The 14,147-nt window shown below is 37.5% G+C and overlaps 1 protein-coding gene across 1 annotated transcript; it reads left to right on the forward strand.

The window, feature by feature from the left end:
- The first annotated feature begins 199 nt into the window (after positions 1-199).
- LOC110163082 (cytochrome c oxidase subunit 6B1) lies at positions 200-2,627 on the forward strand. Its single transcript, XM_020928009.2, has 4 exons — positions 200-323; positions 724-853; positions 1,732-1,832; positions 2,306-2,627. Exons 2-4 carry the CDS (start codon positions 748-750, stop codon positions 2,357-2,359), a joined length of 261 nt encoding a protein of 86 aa, XP_020783668.1. The 5' UTR covers positions 200-323; positions 724-747; the 3' UTR covers positions 2,360-2,627.
- Positions 2,628-14,147: the final 11,520 nt, after the last annotated feature.

The following is a 14,147-nucleotide window of genomic DNA, read 5'->3' on the forward strand; positions in this document are numbered from 1 at the left end:
AAATAATTTTCCTTGTGGATCAATAAAGTTTGTCTAAGTTTAAGTCTAAATGATGTTCCTTTGGCTCTAATATTTCACACAGTATGGTATAAGATGTATCTATCTCGTTATAAATGTTCAAAAAAGTTGCTTATGTTATATTAATTCAACAATAATCATCATCATTGTCGTTTAAGGATTTATTTATTTATTCATTTGTTTATTTCTTACAGGAGGCCTCAAAAACAGACGCATTTACGCTATGACGCAATTTCCCGTCATTCTCTACGGCTGACTGAAAGGACATCAGAGGGCAAAGCGACGCTGTTGGCGCTCTTAAAGATGTAAGTTTACGTCTATTTATCGCTCTTAATCTTACGTTTATGCAGTTTATAAATAAACTGAAGTGAATTTAATATTGTAGTTGATAATTTGACACCCGGATTGGACTTCATTCGGCGTATTTAACCTTGTGTATCTTATGATTTTAGCATTGGGCTAACGCTAAGCTAATAGATGATGATGTAGCTTTCAGGTCGAAAAGCGTCAACGGCGACAACAAATGTTTAAATCACTGCTAAAACGATGAACGATGCATGTCTTGTTTATTTAGGAGCATAAACTACTTGCTGTAATATTTGTGTCGTGGTACAGGTGTCTTTGGTTGTTGACAGCTAATGTTGCTTCTCTTGTGTTTCGTGCTAACCTTGTGGATTCTCATGTGTTATATCTTTTCTCTCCCAGATCTAAAACTAAAAACCTGACAACATGGCCGACGCTATTGAAACAAAGATCAAGAACTACAGGACTGCTCCATTTGACTCCAGGTTTCCCAACACCAACCAGACCCGTAACTGCTTCCAAAACTACCTAGGTAAGAACCAGGGTCATTGTATTAACTGGACAAACTGGACAACAAGATGTACATGATAAAAGTATTATCTATGGTTTAAATTTACCATAACAATGATATCTATTGAAGACTTTGCTGTAATTTATCAGCTGACATCTTGATGAATAACAAGGCCTATTACAATAACATATTTTAACAAAGATATTTTGCGCAAAAAAATGGACAGTAAGCAGAAATACTGAAACTACCACACTGAGACCATAATATCTAGGGCTGGGTATCATTAACAAATTGCTGATACAATACATATCTCAATACAGTGAGTTTTTGATTCAATACTATTCGATATATTTTTCAAATTGATTCCAAAAAATTATGGTGAAATCATGGATGTGACACTAAAAGTCTTTGTTAAACCACTTCTTGTGCAAAGTTAATATGAAACACACAAGTTTTAAATCATCAAAATTGTGAAAATGTCAAATGTGTTGAGTTTCCTTGCTCAAAACAAAACAAAAAACAGTAGTGACAAAATAATTTAGCAAAATACATCAAAAAATATATATGCTCTCGATATATCGATACAACAGTCCACAATATCAATACTGTATCACATTAAATTATACAATATATTGATATTTCAATATTTTGCAAACCTCGAATTATATCTGTAATGTTTATTGTTCTGCTATCCACAACTAAAGTCTTACCACAGGCCAAATACTACAAAATAAACACTTGTCTTCCCTACTAGTTTATGGTATACTAATGCAAAAAAAAGGTACATGCAGTTAATATTGTTTACCTTTTTAGATGCTGAAGATGAATAAATCGAATTATTGTGACAGGCCTAAATACTGACTGTGGTAATTTCATTCCATGTTTTCTCTCTTACCCAGATTATCACAGGTGCAACAAGGCCCTGTCAGAGAAGGACCAGGACACATCCCCCTGTGACTGGTACCAGAGGGTGTACAAAAGCATCTGCCCCTCAGGATGGGTAAGTTTACAACAGTGGTTAGAATAATACTTACACACTTTCTCTCATCAATGGGTAGTGCTGGTTTTATTTTGTTAATATTATTTCTCAGTAAAAAAAAATATTCAAAGCAATTATCTGTTGGGTCCAGATAACACTGACAGCTCTATAGAAAGTTACTTGGAAGTCCCAGCACAAATTATACAAACCAATTTAAGTCTCTCCTCTCCTCTCTTTTTTTTTTTTTTTTTTTTTTTTTTTTTTTAATGAAAATTGTCTGAACTTGTATAACAATATTTCTGTTCATAACTCTTTTTTAATGGTTTTAAGTAATTACTAAATTTATGGTACTTATTGAGACTGTTATTTAAATACTTATTTTGTTTAATTATGGGTATTGTGGAAAAAATGAATAGTACACACCTAGTTCTTTCAATTGGCTATGTCGAAATATATTGTAAAATTCATGCCTTTTTGTTTTTTTTTGTCTTCAGGTGAACGGTTGGGATGAAGGCATTGAGAGCGGCAGTTTTGCAGGAAAAGTTTAAATGTAGCACCTCCGACCTGGACAGTCGACTTAAATTATGTGACACCCTTCCGTACTGTGCCTAAGGACATATTCAACCATTACACAGACACACTACTCTTGTTCTGTTACCGTAAAATTTGAACCACGCACAACTTTTTACTGTCAAAACATGAAAGGTTTCTCAAGTCCTTTTTTAAATGAATATTGTTCACAATAATTCCAAATCCATAAAATGGTCTTATAAATGTTTTGCTAGACTGAAAACAAATAAAAGATGATTGACTCTACACTTGGCCTGCGTTAAGTGGTATTATTAATGTAATATCTATAAAACTAATGTACAAGCGGTTACAGTAGATAATTATTAATTAAGGTTAAAGTATCATTTCTATAAAGCATTAATAACATTATTATGACGGTGGAAGAATTTGGAAAATAAGCAATTAAAAGAATTTCCCCTTATTAATGAAAAAGTGTAATTATGAAGTCGAGGTTTTGCAAAACCAATTGCTCAAGCATCCTTCTGCCACATGATGGTGCTGTTGTGCTTTGAACATCCAGGCAAAACAACTGAGGAGAAGATAGTTTTTTTTTTTTTTTGCTTTAATGAATGGACTGTACTACTGAATGTAATGTAGCTGTTGTAATGGCACTTTAGAAATTGATATGTTTAAGGAAAAAGACTTGATAGTTTAATAATTTCTACTAAAATTATGTCGAATTAGTTAATTATTAAACCCTTGGCAGTAATTTATAAAACATATTGTGATTCTACTTGATTTCAGCTACAGTATTTGATTGCTTTTACTTTGATGAAGCGATATCCCATGTGTATAATTTTTGAACTGAGTATTGGTTATGTGTCTGTCTGACTTAACCACAAGAGGGCAGTGTAGTACTTTCAAAGCAGTCAAACGTAAATACAGTCCAGTACATTTAGATCTACTTTACCCAAACCTCTTACAAAACTCAAGTAAAACACGCTCTCTGATTTCTGTCTTACATTGTGACAATTTGTCATTAGAAATAACAGAGTTTATTCACTATTTGTCTGATTAAAGCCTTGTCAAATTAATTATATATGGGATGATTTACAGGTTAAGTTGGAGAATATATCATTTACATTATAATGAAGAGATGCAAAATGGCAAAGCTGACAAAAAGATGCAAAATAAGTTGACTATTTTCTTGTGTAATCTAAACGGGAATACTTTTGAGTAGTTTATAAAGTTTATATCCATATCCATAATTTTTTGTGCAGTACTTCTACCAAGATATTTTGGATGGATGGCAAAAAAGGAAAAAACTGCACTGAGACCAAAGACCAGAAAGGACAACAACAAAAGGTATTCAAGGTACATTTTTTTTGTTACTAGTATTAAAACAATAAAACCAATGTGACAAATGCAAAACTTTTATTTTTGCAGTGTCACTCTGCCCATATTCTACCCGAAGAGGTCATTTTAGAAGCATTGACTAACTATACAATAACAAAAGTAAGCTATGTGATCTATTTATTATTAGACAAATATGTGTTATGTCAGAGAGTCATGTGTTTTTACTGACACATATGTGGTTTGCTCTGTCCTATCTCAGTGAATTGCTATCTTTCCTGTTTAGACTTGTGCGAATGACTCTCTTCCTGTCACATAAGTTTCGATAAAATGTGACCAATTTTTGAACAGGCGTCTTTGTTTCCTGTAATCAGCTTTTAATAAGGTCATTAAACCTGCACTGTGAATTTTTTTGTTTTTTCCTGAAATAGTTTTTCCTTGTACTATATTGTCTAGAAAGTAGAAGGATGCTACTTTGACACGTCTCAGTATTTTTAGGATATTTTTGCAGTTTCCGATGAGCTAAAATTCACTGTAAATTTTCAGTTACCACATATTTCCTTTCTTTGAATTTTTTGTTGCAATCCTGTGACAATGATGAAGTCTTATTAAAACCTGGTTTAGATCTGGTGGTACTCTGAAAGGATGATCTTTTCTAGGTGGTACTTGGATTCAAGGATTTATTGTCAGTGTCACAAGTAACAACAAAATTATATTTAGAACACTTAAAGCAGAATTAAGTAAAAATTTTACCTTAATTAATGTCTTTCAAAGACCCTCTGATGGTCACATATGTCATTTTGGGGTGTTTGAAGGGTACCGACCCGGTGTCAGCTCATGGGGTTCTGTTCTCGTTCTCGCGAGACCCAAATTGCTTTACAGCACTTCAACATACACACAGGTAACTAGCTAGCGACACGCCCCTTACTGATGCTATTTGCAGATCACTGCAAGAATAAATATCTAGTGTTTATTTGTGAGGTGTCATCCATGGCACACCCAGCTGAGAGACAGCGGAAGCCTTTGTCGAGGATGCAAGGAAAAGAAAACGTGAATGGGACAGGACCAAGCTCACAGGAGTCAATGTGGGAAAGGAGTTTGAGGAATAACAGAGCTCAAGAAAAGAAAAAGAGTGACGCAGATCTGGAGATATTGTTATTGAACATGTAAGTTTCAATTGCACTGCTCGTATCACTGTTGTAGTTATGTAACTTGAGAAATTGTTACCTTTAGTACACATTTATCTTGTTCGTAGATGCTGTTATTAGCATGCTCCGTTTCCCATTGTAGCTATGAAGCTGAACCATTAGATTGACACACGTTGTATAAATCGTTTGATTTGAGCAGCTCATGTCTCATCTGCATGCAGGATATGTACAGCTTGTGTTGTCAGTGAGCAAACACAAGTGCAATTTGGAATTTTAGCCCTGACGTGATATTTATGGCTACGTTTACACTGAAACGTATCACAGTATTGGAAACGATTTGCGTCCAGACATGTCCCTTCTGTGTCCGTAAACCTTCCCTATCCACAGAGCTTTGAACATATTTGTTTACGTTTTACAGCAACGAAAATTAAAACCACATGGCTAATTTGCATAAACTGAGCTCTCAAAAAACAGCTCGCTGTTGTGCGCTGATGCGGTTAAGTTTGATGCGGAATATATGTGTTCTTTCTGTGACAGAGGGGTGTTCTGCTATGGTGAGCCTGTTCTGTGCTTCTGTCGCAACGAACAACTAAAATCAGCCCGTATGTTTAGTAACGCATTTGTGTTGGATCAGCCCGTTTGGAATTTCGAGGGGAATTTCAAATGATATTATTTATTTAAAGAGTAAAATAACATTACCCACCTGAGATATTTTGTTGCATACCATGTTCACCAGGTTTGTGAAAACAAAAGTGAGCACTCACCTGAGCAGTGGGAGAGGTGGGGAGAGTATTTACGACAGTGCATTTTCACTAGCGACCTGTTGGGGGAGCACTACCGCCAAAGTTACTTAGTTCTGCTAATATATACTCTATATAAATGTATATGTACAAGTCAAAATAAAATAGAAAAATAAGTGATAATTAAAGCCGCGCGCGGCGATGGTGGCCCTCGCCCCGGGCGCGCACCGCCCCCCCATGCGACCTCCAGGGACTCGCGACCGCCCCGGCACGTCACCCTCTCTTCCCGACAGCTCCCGAGGCCAACAGCTCGTCCACCAGAAAAATGACATAGTGTACCTTTAAAATTGGATAAAGTGAATGATTCTAGAGACAAACTGTAGACACTAAGCCACAGGTCACGTGACTTTAATGGTCAAGAGCACTGTCACACTAAGACTAAGTGCATGAAAACACATCCTCCACCAGAAAAGTTACATAGTGTGGCTTTAAATTTCTCAGAAGTGAAATTATTCTAGAGGCCAAAGTGTAAAACTAGGGCATAGGTCTTACAGACTTTTATGATGAGGAGTACGTCAGTGAATGTTTTGGCAAAGTTTTACAAATGAATGTAAAACTAATTTTATGTCACACAATAATAAATTGTGTGCATTCATATAGGTGGCGCTGTATCCCTGATAACTGTATTTGACATATCAACGGAATAAGGGTCATGCAGTGTATAACTGATAGAAATGTCATCACAATCGGACAAAACATGTGCATATAATAATTTTTACAATATTTTTTGGAGGATTCTCTGTGCCCCTGCTGGCCAACCGTGAAAAATACACCATGACTGTAATAGACATTTTAGCTTATAATCATGCATAGAATTTAACCCCCGACTTTGGTCCAAGTCCGATAATGTTAACATTTCATAAGGTAGGGTGCGCTATACTGTTCACTTTTCATATGTTTTATAGTTTATTATATTCGACGCGAAAAGTTCAGCATTTTCAACTTCTTGACGCTGACGCTTTGGACGCGCGTCTTGGCCGCTGACGCCAAAACGCTCAAGACGCGCCGCGTCGACGCCAGATTCGCGCCGCGCTGACGCCGAAAACGCGCCGCAAAAACGCAGGACGCTCTAGTCGCGCGTCCACATAGACTTTACATAGAAAGTGGACGCTTTGATGCTTTGGTCTGAACGGGCCTTAAGGTAGGGTGCGCTATACTGTTCACTTTTCATATGTTTTATAGTTTATTATATTCAGACCAATATCCCGCATTAGTGATTCAAATTTCAGCACAATCGAACTAAGCATGTCCCTGTAATCATTTTATAAATATTTTTTGGGGGATTCTTTGCGCCCCTACTGGCAAACCGTGAAAAATGCATCATGTCCGTAATAGACTTTTTTGCTTGTCATCATGAATTTAATTTCTGAATTTGGTCCAAATCCAATAATGTTGACGTTTCATGTCTATGCTAGGGGGCGCTATAGAGTTCATTTTTCATATGTTTTAAAGTGTATTATATTCAGGCCATGATCAGGCATTAGTGATTCAAATTTCAGCACGATCGGACTAACCTTGTGGGTGTAATTATTTTTTAACTATTTTTTGGGGGAGTCTTTGCGCCCCTGCTGGCCAATAGTGGAAAATGCATCATGTCTGTAATAGACTTTTTTGCTTGTAATCATACATAGAATTTATGCCCCGAATTTGGTACTAATCCAATAATGTTGATGTTTCACGTCTATGCTAGGGGGCGCTATAGAGTTCACTTTTATTAAATTTCATATTTCATCACATTCAGGCCTGGATCACGCAATTGTGATTTGAATTTGAGTTCTCTAGGACAATGCCTGTGGCCGTGACAGGTCACCGAAAAAACAGGAAATGAAGGCGTTATTCGCCGGCGTGCTACGGGCGAACCGTAAGGAGTATCCCAAAAAAATTTGGCAACTTCTGTGAGTTCATGTCTGTAGATGTGACATGTCAAATCTGAGGTCATTTGGACCAAACCCCGGGGACTTGAATCTTTTTGTAGACCCCCAAGTCAAAACGGCGGCGAATGTTTGATCCAATATGGCCGACTTCCTGTTCGTCATAGGGGTGCACAATGATTGACTTTTTTGCTTGTAATCATGCGTAGAATTTAATCCCCAAATTTGGTGCTAATCAGATAATGTTGACATTTCATGTCAATGGTAGGGTGCGCTATATAGTGTTCACTTTTAATATGTTTTATACTGTTTTATATTCAGGCTGAGATCACACATTAGTGATTCAAATTTCAGCACGATCCGATTAAACATGGGCATGTAATCATTTTTTAACTATTTTTGGGGGGAGTCTTTGCGCCCCTGCTGGCCAATAGTGGAAAATGCATCATGTCCGTAATAGACTTTTTTGCTTGTAATCATACATAGAATTTAATCCTCGAATTTGGTACTAATCCGATAATGTTGATGTTTGTCAATGCTAGGGGGCGCTATAGAGTTCATTTTTCATCTGTTTTATAGTGTATTATATTCAGGCCATGATCAGGCATTAGTGATTCAAATTTCAGCACGATCGGACTAAGCCTGTGTGTGTAATAATTTTTTAACTATTTTTTGGGGGAGTCTTTGCGCCCCTGCTGGCCAATAGTGGAAAATGCACCATGTCCGTAATAGACTTTTTTGCTTGTAATCATACATAGAATTTATGTCCCGAATTTGGTACTAATCCGATAATGTTGACGTTTCACGTCTATGCTAGGGGGCGCTACAGAGTTCACTTTTATTAAATTTCATATTTCATCACATTCAGGCCTGGATCACGCAATTGTAATTTGAATTTGAGTTCTCTAGGACAATGCCTGTGGCCGTGACAGGTCACCGAAAAAACAGGAAATGAAGGCGTTATTCGCCGGCGTGCTACGGGCGAACCGTAAGGAGTATCCCAAAAACATGGAAGATTTGAGTGAAGCTGTCTGTAGATGTGACATGTCAAATCTGAACTCATTTGGACCATTCCCTCCGTTACCGACATGACTTTTTAAATTTTTTGTCAACAACTTGAAAGAATATCACAGGTTTAACTTTACCCTGTTGGAGTGTTAACTCTTTCCTACATTCTGATACTTTACTTATTTCAATAGTCCCTCTAGTTTCTGAATGAGAACTATTTGAATGTCAAAAATCTACCCGTTTCCCTCCGTTACCGCTTGACCGGACCCCAGTGTATCGGCAGTAACCGATCTATCCGAACTATTTAATGTCAACAAACATCGTTAGTCGTTAATGATTCATTTATGTTTAGGTAAACCACAAACAACAATTTAGCTTTGTAACAAACCTTTGACGAAGTGTTCACTGCAGACACGAGCATTTGCGGCTTCTGCTCCTCCCGACCGCAAACGTAGGTTTGTAATAGAGCCCGACCGATATATCGGTTGGCCGATATTATCGGCTGATATGTGCAACTTCAGGCATATCGGCTATCGGCCGATATGCTTGCTGATAGGGGCCGATATTTCACATGGGCATGTTATACCTCGTTATAAAGCTTAGACTCTCTACATTCTGTTCATTTAATCCAATTTACAGACAGATAAATGTCCTAATATGTGGCTCCACATCAGTATTTATCTACGGAGTCATTTGTCTGTGTGTGTCTGTACTGTCCCTGAACACACCACAGAGTCGTCACTCACATGTGTTTGTTTAGACCTGCAGACACAGATCCAAACACTGAGATTATATTCTTTTTACGGACAATCGGTTTGAGTCTGGATTAAAAGGACATTTATTAGTGCAGAATTGTGATGTGAGGAGGAGCCTGTATGAGCGGTGAGTGTTGGAAATATGTCGACTCTGAAGCTAGTTTTTGTCATTTGTTATGGGTTAGCTGCTGTAGCTCCCGCACATAAACAGACTGTTTTCTATTGGTCTGTTCTAAAGTGACTATATTGGCCATATATTTGCTACTGGACCTGCACTGATATGTAAATGAGCTGTGAACAGACGTGTGAATTATGACATTTGCGCATATAATTAATTACCGCGGCGCGCACGTATTTACGGCTAAAGGCTAATAGCGCTACTTTCTTTACTAGTTATGGGTCCGTCGCGAACGAAATGACTCTTAGAACCGGCTCTCTAAAGGGAACGACGGGAGCCTGATCCTTATTGGGAGCCGTGTTTTCTCTTTCTCTCACTTTTTTTCTCTTCACGCCGCGTGATTCGTGGTTTGACAGCGGCAGCGGCTAAAAACGAAACTTTGAGAAATTTGCGTGTACGTAGGATTAAAGAAAATAAAAATTAAAAAAACGAGCATATTTGACTGTAGTTTAGCATAAAATAAATAAGTCCCGGTTTAGTCCTTTTTCAGTCCTGGTTTAGACCTGGTTCAGTCCTGATTCAGTCCTGCTTGCAACAAAACAATCTGATGAGCCACTTGGGAGCCAAAAGAACCAGCAGCTTTTAGTGAGCCGAGCCAAAAGAGCCGGTTCTCTAAAAAGAACTGGAATACCCATCACTAGTGTCTAGAATGTGATGCAAAAATGCCATTAAACCAACCTACTGTCTGTAAATATGATGTAAAGAGGCAGAATAACAATAAATGTTGCCTAAATAAACCCAATTTAAAATCCACCAGAGCCAAACCTAAGTTTTTTAAACAATTCAACATTTACAGTGAATTTTTACATCACTAAATATATCGGTGATTATATCGGATATCGGCAGCGCCAACTGCCATTATATCGGTTTCATATCGGCCACAGCAAAATCCATATCGGTCGGGCTCTAGTTTGTAATCCACTTTTTATGGCGTTGTTCTGTCAGCTTTTCCCATTTCTGACCTTTGTGGACGACTATCTTCGGTACTCTAAAAAAATCGCTTTTCCTTCTCTCGGTTAGAACAATTGGCACAGCCGTAAACTGCACAACTCATCGGCATTTCCCTCCAGTCGGTTCACTTCTTGCCCTCCATCTGATTTTGCGTGCTGACAAACGTCGCCCTGTAATGTCACGTGAAACCCAGATATTCAGAATTATTATTTCCATGTAAACTCCAAGGAAAATATTTTAAGTCCAAACTATTTAATCCAGAACAATTAAAAAACATCATGTGAACGTGGCCATTGTGTTCTAACAGTGAGTTTTTTAATCATTTCAATACCAGGTTTAACATTTGTGCGTTTACCTTTTGGATATTTCGTGGCAAAGTACAGTGTGATAAAGAGTAGAGGGGTGTGCAAAAATATTGAAATATTGATATATCGTTTAATGTGATGACACAGTATCGATATTGTGGGCTGCTCTATCGATATATCACCAAGAGTATTTTTGGTTTATTTTACTAAATGATTTTGTTACAGCTACAGTTTCGTTGTTTGTTTAGTGGAAGGAAACTCGTTTGACATTTTCGCTGTTTTGAGGATTAAAATGTTTGTGTTTCATATGAACTTTGCACAAGAAGTGGTTTAACAAAGATTTTCCATGATTTAGCCTTTATTTTTTACTGAACCGTATCGAATCGAAAGCGCACTGTATCGAGGTTTGTCTCATATCAGTGACTTCTTAACAACACTCGGCCTCAGTCAACAGGGAAACGTGGCTCTTGCCCCGTCTGGGAGTATGACATCATCACATTCTAGAACCTGAAAACCTCCCAGTTCCATCAGGTTCACGGCGCCGATGACATCATACACGTAAAGTTCCATAAAGCCTTGTTACCATGGCAACTCCGGAACTCAAAGCTAAACTTCAAAGGTTTGTGGGCTTTAACTCAAAGCTTTGTTTGGCCTCGGGGAGATTATAAAAGTAGGCAAATCGCAAATCACAAATCGAAAATCACATATCGCTTAACGGAAAAGGCACATTTAGCTGAGCTTGACACAGAGCAAATCGTACAAAGATTTCAAACAGTAGACTTCACAGAGGAGACTTTACAGAGTAGATTTCACAGAGTAGGTCGCACTTTTTATCTGCGTAACAGTAAGTACAGCAACACTTACAAAACAACTCAATTATAAAACAAAAATGGCCAGAAATAACAGAGGAAATATACCCTTGACCTTAAACCATGACCTTAAACTAAAGAACTGTGGTCTTCGTGTGATAAAGAGTAGAGGGGTGTGCAAAAATATTGAAATATCGATATATCGTATCGTTTAATGTGATGACACAGTATCGATATTGTGGGCTGCTCTATCGATATATCACCAAGAGTATTTTTGGTTTATTTTACTAAATGATTTTGTTACAGCTACAGTTTCATTGTTTGTTTAGTGGAAGGAAACTCGTTTGACATTTTCGCTGTTTTGAGGATTAAAATGTTTGTGTTTCATATGAACTTTGCACAAGAAGTGGTTTAACAAAGATTTTCCATGATTTAGCCTTTATTTTTTACTGAACCGTATCGAATCGAAAGCGCACTGTATCGAGGTTTGTCTCATATCAGTGACTTCTTAACAACACTCGGCCTCAGTCAACAGGGAAACGTGGCTCTTGCCCCGTCTGGGAGTATATCATCACATTCTAGAACCTGAAAACCTCCCAGTTCCATCAGGTTCACGGCGCCGATGACATCATACATGTAAAGTTCAATAAAGCCTTGTTACCATGGCAACTCCGGAACTCAAAGCTAAACTTCAAAGCTTTGTTTGGCCTCGGGGAGATTATAAGAGTAGGCAAATCGCAAATCGCAAATCACAAATCGAAAATCACATATCGTTTAACGGAAAAGGCACATTTAGCTGAGCTTGACACAGAGCAAATCGTACAAAGATTTCAAACAGTAGACTTCACAGAGGAGACTTTACAGAGTAGATTTCACAGAGTAGGTCGCACTTTTTATCTGCGTAACAGTAAGTACAGCAACACTTACAAAACAACTCAATTATAAAACAAAAATGGCCAGAAATAACAGAGGAAATATACCCTTGACCTTAAACCATGACCTTAAACTAAAGAACTGTGGTCTTCGTGTGATAAAGAGTAGAGGGGTGTGCAAAAATATTGAAATATCGATATATCGTATCGTTTAATGTGATGATACAGTATCAATATTGTGGGCTGCTCTATCAATATATCACCAAGAGTATTTTTGGTTTATTTTACTAAATGATTTTGTTACAGCTACAGTTTCGTTGTTTGTTTAGTGGAAGGAAACTCGTTTGACATTTTCGCTGTTTTGAGGATTAAAATGTTTGTGTTTCATATGAACTTTGCACAAGAATTGGTTTAACAAAGATTTTCCATGATTTAGCCTTTATTTTTTACTGAACCGTATCGAATCGAAAGCGCACTGTATCGAGGTTTGTCTCATATCAGTGACTTCTTAACAACACTCGGCCTTCAGAGTACCCTGCATACCACCAGAGAAAGCCTGCGTAACCACAGCTTGAGAAACGCATTTACAGACGAAAATATGCGCTGCACCTTAAGTACATGAAATATATAGAGACCATTTACTGGAAAAGCTATTTAAAATGTCCACAACTTTCCCTTTTCCGCAGCATTGTAAAATTCCTGAGGGTTTTACGTGGGCTGTGAAGATTAGTTGATGAAGAATTAGGAAGGCTCCCAGTTTGTTTGCCACCCACTGAGCTGGTCTTATGATTTGTGCATGACCGAGCTTTGTGTCCGCGCCCCCTCCGAGAGCAGCGGGCGCAGGCAGGGCACAGGCACAGAGCCCCCTTTCACAGCCCTGTCCTGCTACAACTGCCCCAACTGCCCCTGTCCCCAGTTACACGTGGGGTTATGTCAGCAGTGTTTAGTCTTATTAAGTGTGAGGCCTCCTTTATTTATACAGCGCAAAACCAACAAATGGGTTCAAGTTTCCAATTATTGGTGACATTTTGAAGACATTTTGAAGACAACTCAAAAGAAATTATAGCTTTTATTGTTCCATGTTTTTTATTCCAATATCTGCAGATTAATTTGTATCAGTTTTTGTCCTCCTTAAGCTCAGACCATGTAGCAAACTACTTTGGTCATGGTTTCATCCTCTATAATAAAATCTAAATAAATATGGATTAACTGTAACTGCTTTCCGTATATTCCACAGTAAGGCTTTAAACTATTCAGTCTAGCATTTATTTAATTACTGCTGTTTAAAAATACAAAAATATAACAAATATAATAAAAAACACACATTCTTACTAGGGCTGGGTATCATTAAGAAGTTGCCAATACGATACATAGGCCATGATACAATATATATCTCAATACAGTGCACTTTTGTTTCAATATGATATATTTCAAATCAAGTTGTATAGTTCAGTAAAAAAATAAAGGCTAAATGATGGCTGTGATATTAAAGTCATCATTAAACCACTTCTTGCGCAAAGCTCATATGAAACACACCCACTTTACTCTTGAAAACAGTAAAAATGTCAAATGTGTTAGTAATAGTTTCCTTCCTCTAAACAAACAACAAAACTGTAGCTCAGTAACAAAATAATTTAGTAAAATATACCAAAAAATACTCTTGGCGATATAGCAACACAGCGATACTGTATCACCACATTAAACAATACGATATATTGATATTTTTGCACACCACTAATTCTTACTGTGAGCTGGGTTAGGCTAGGCTAGGGTTAT

This window comes from Boleophthalmus pectinirostris, unplaced genomic scaffold, assembly GCF_026225935.1.
Source record: "Boleophthalmus pectinirostris isolate CB_2022bp ecotype Guang Dong unplaced genomic scaffold, ASM2622593v1 HiC_scaffold_6, whole genome shotgun sequence".
In the NCBI taxonomy this organism is placed as follows: Eukaryota; Metazoa; Chordata; class Actinopteri; order Gobiiformes; family Gobiidae; genus Boleophthalmus; species Boleophthalmus pectinirostris.

Excerpts from the sequence above, each read along its gene's own strand:
- LOC110163082 (XM_020928009.2), top strand. The coding sequence starts at position 748 with ATGGCCGACGCTATTGAAACAAAGATCAAGAACTACAGGACTGCTCCA. Across the intron at positions 854-1,731 it reads CTGCTTCCAAAACTACCTAG|ATTATCACAGGTGCAACAAG; the intron begins GTAAGAACCAGG and ends TCTCTTACCCAG. Across the intron at positions 1,833-2,305 it reads GCATCTGCCCCTCAGGATGG|GTGAACGGTTGGGATGAAGG; the intron begins GTAAGTTTACAA and ends TTTTGTCTTCAG.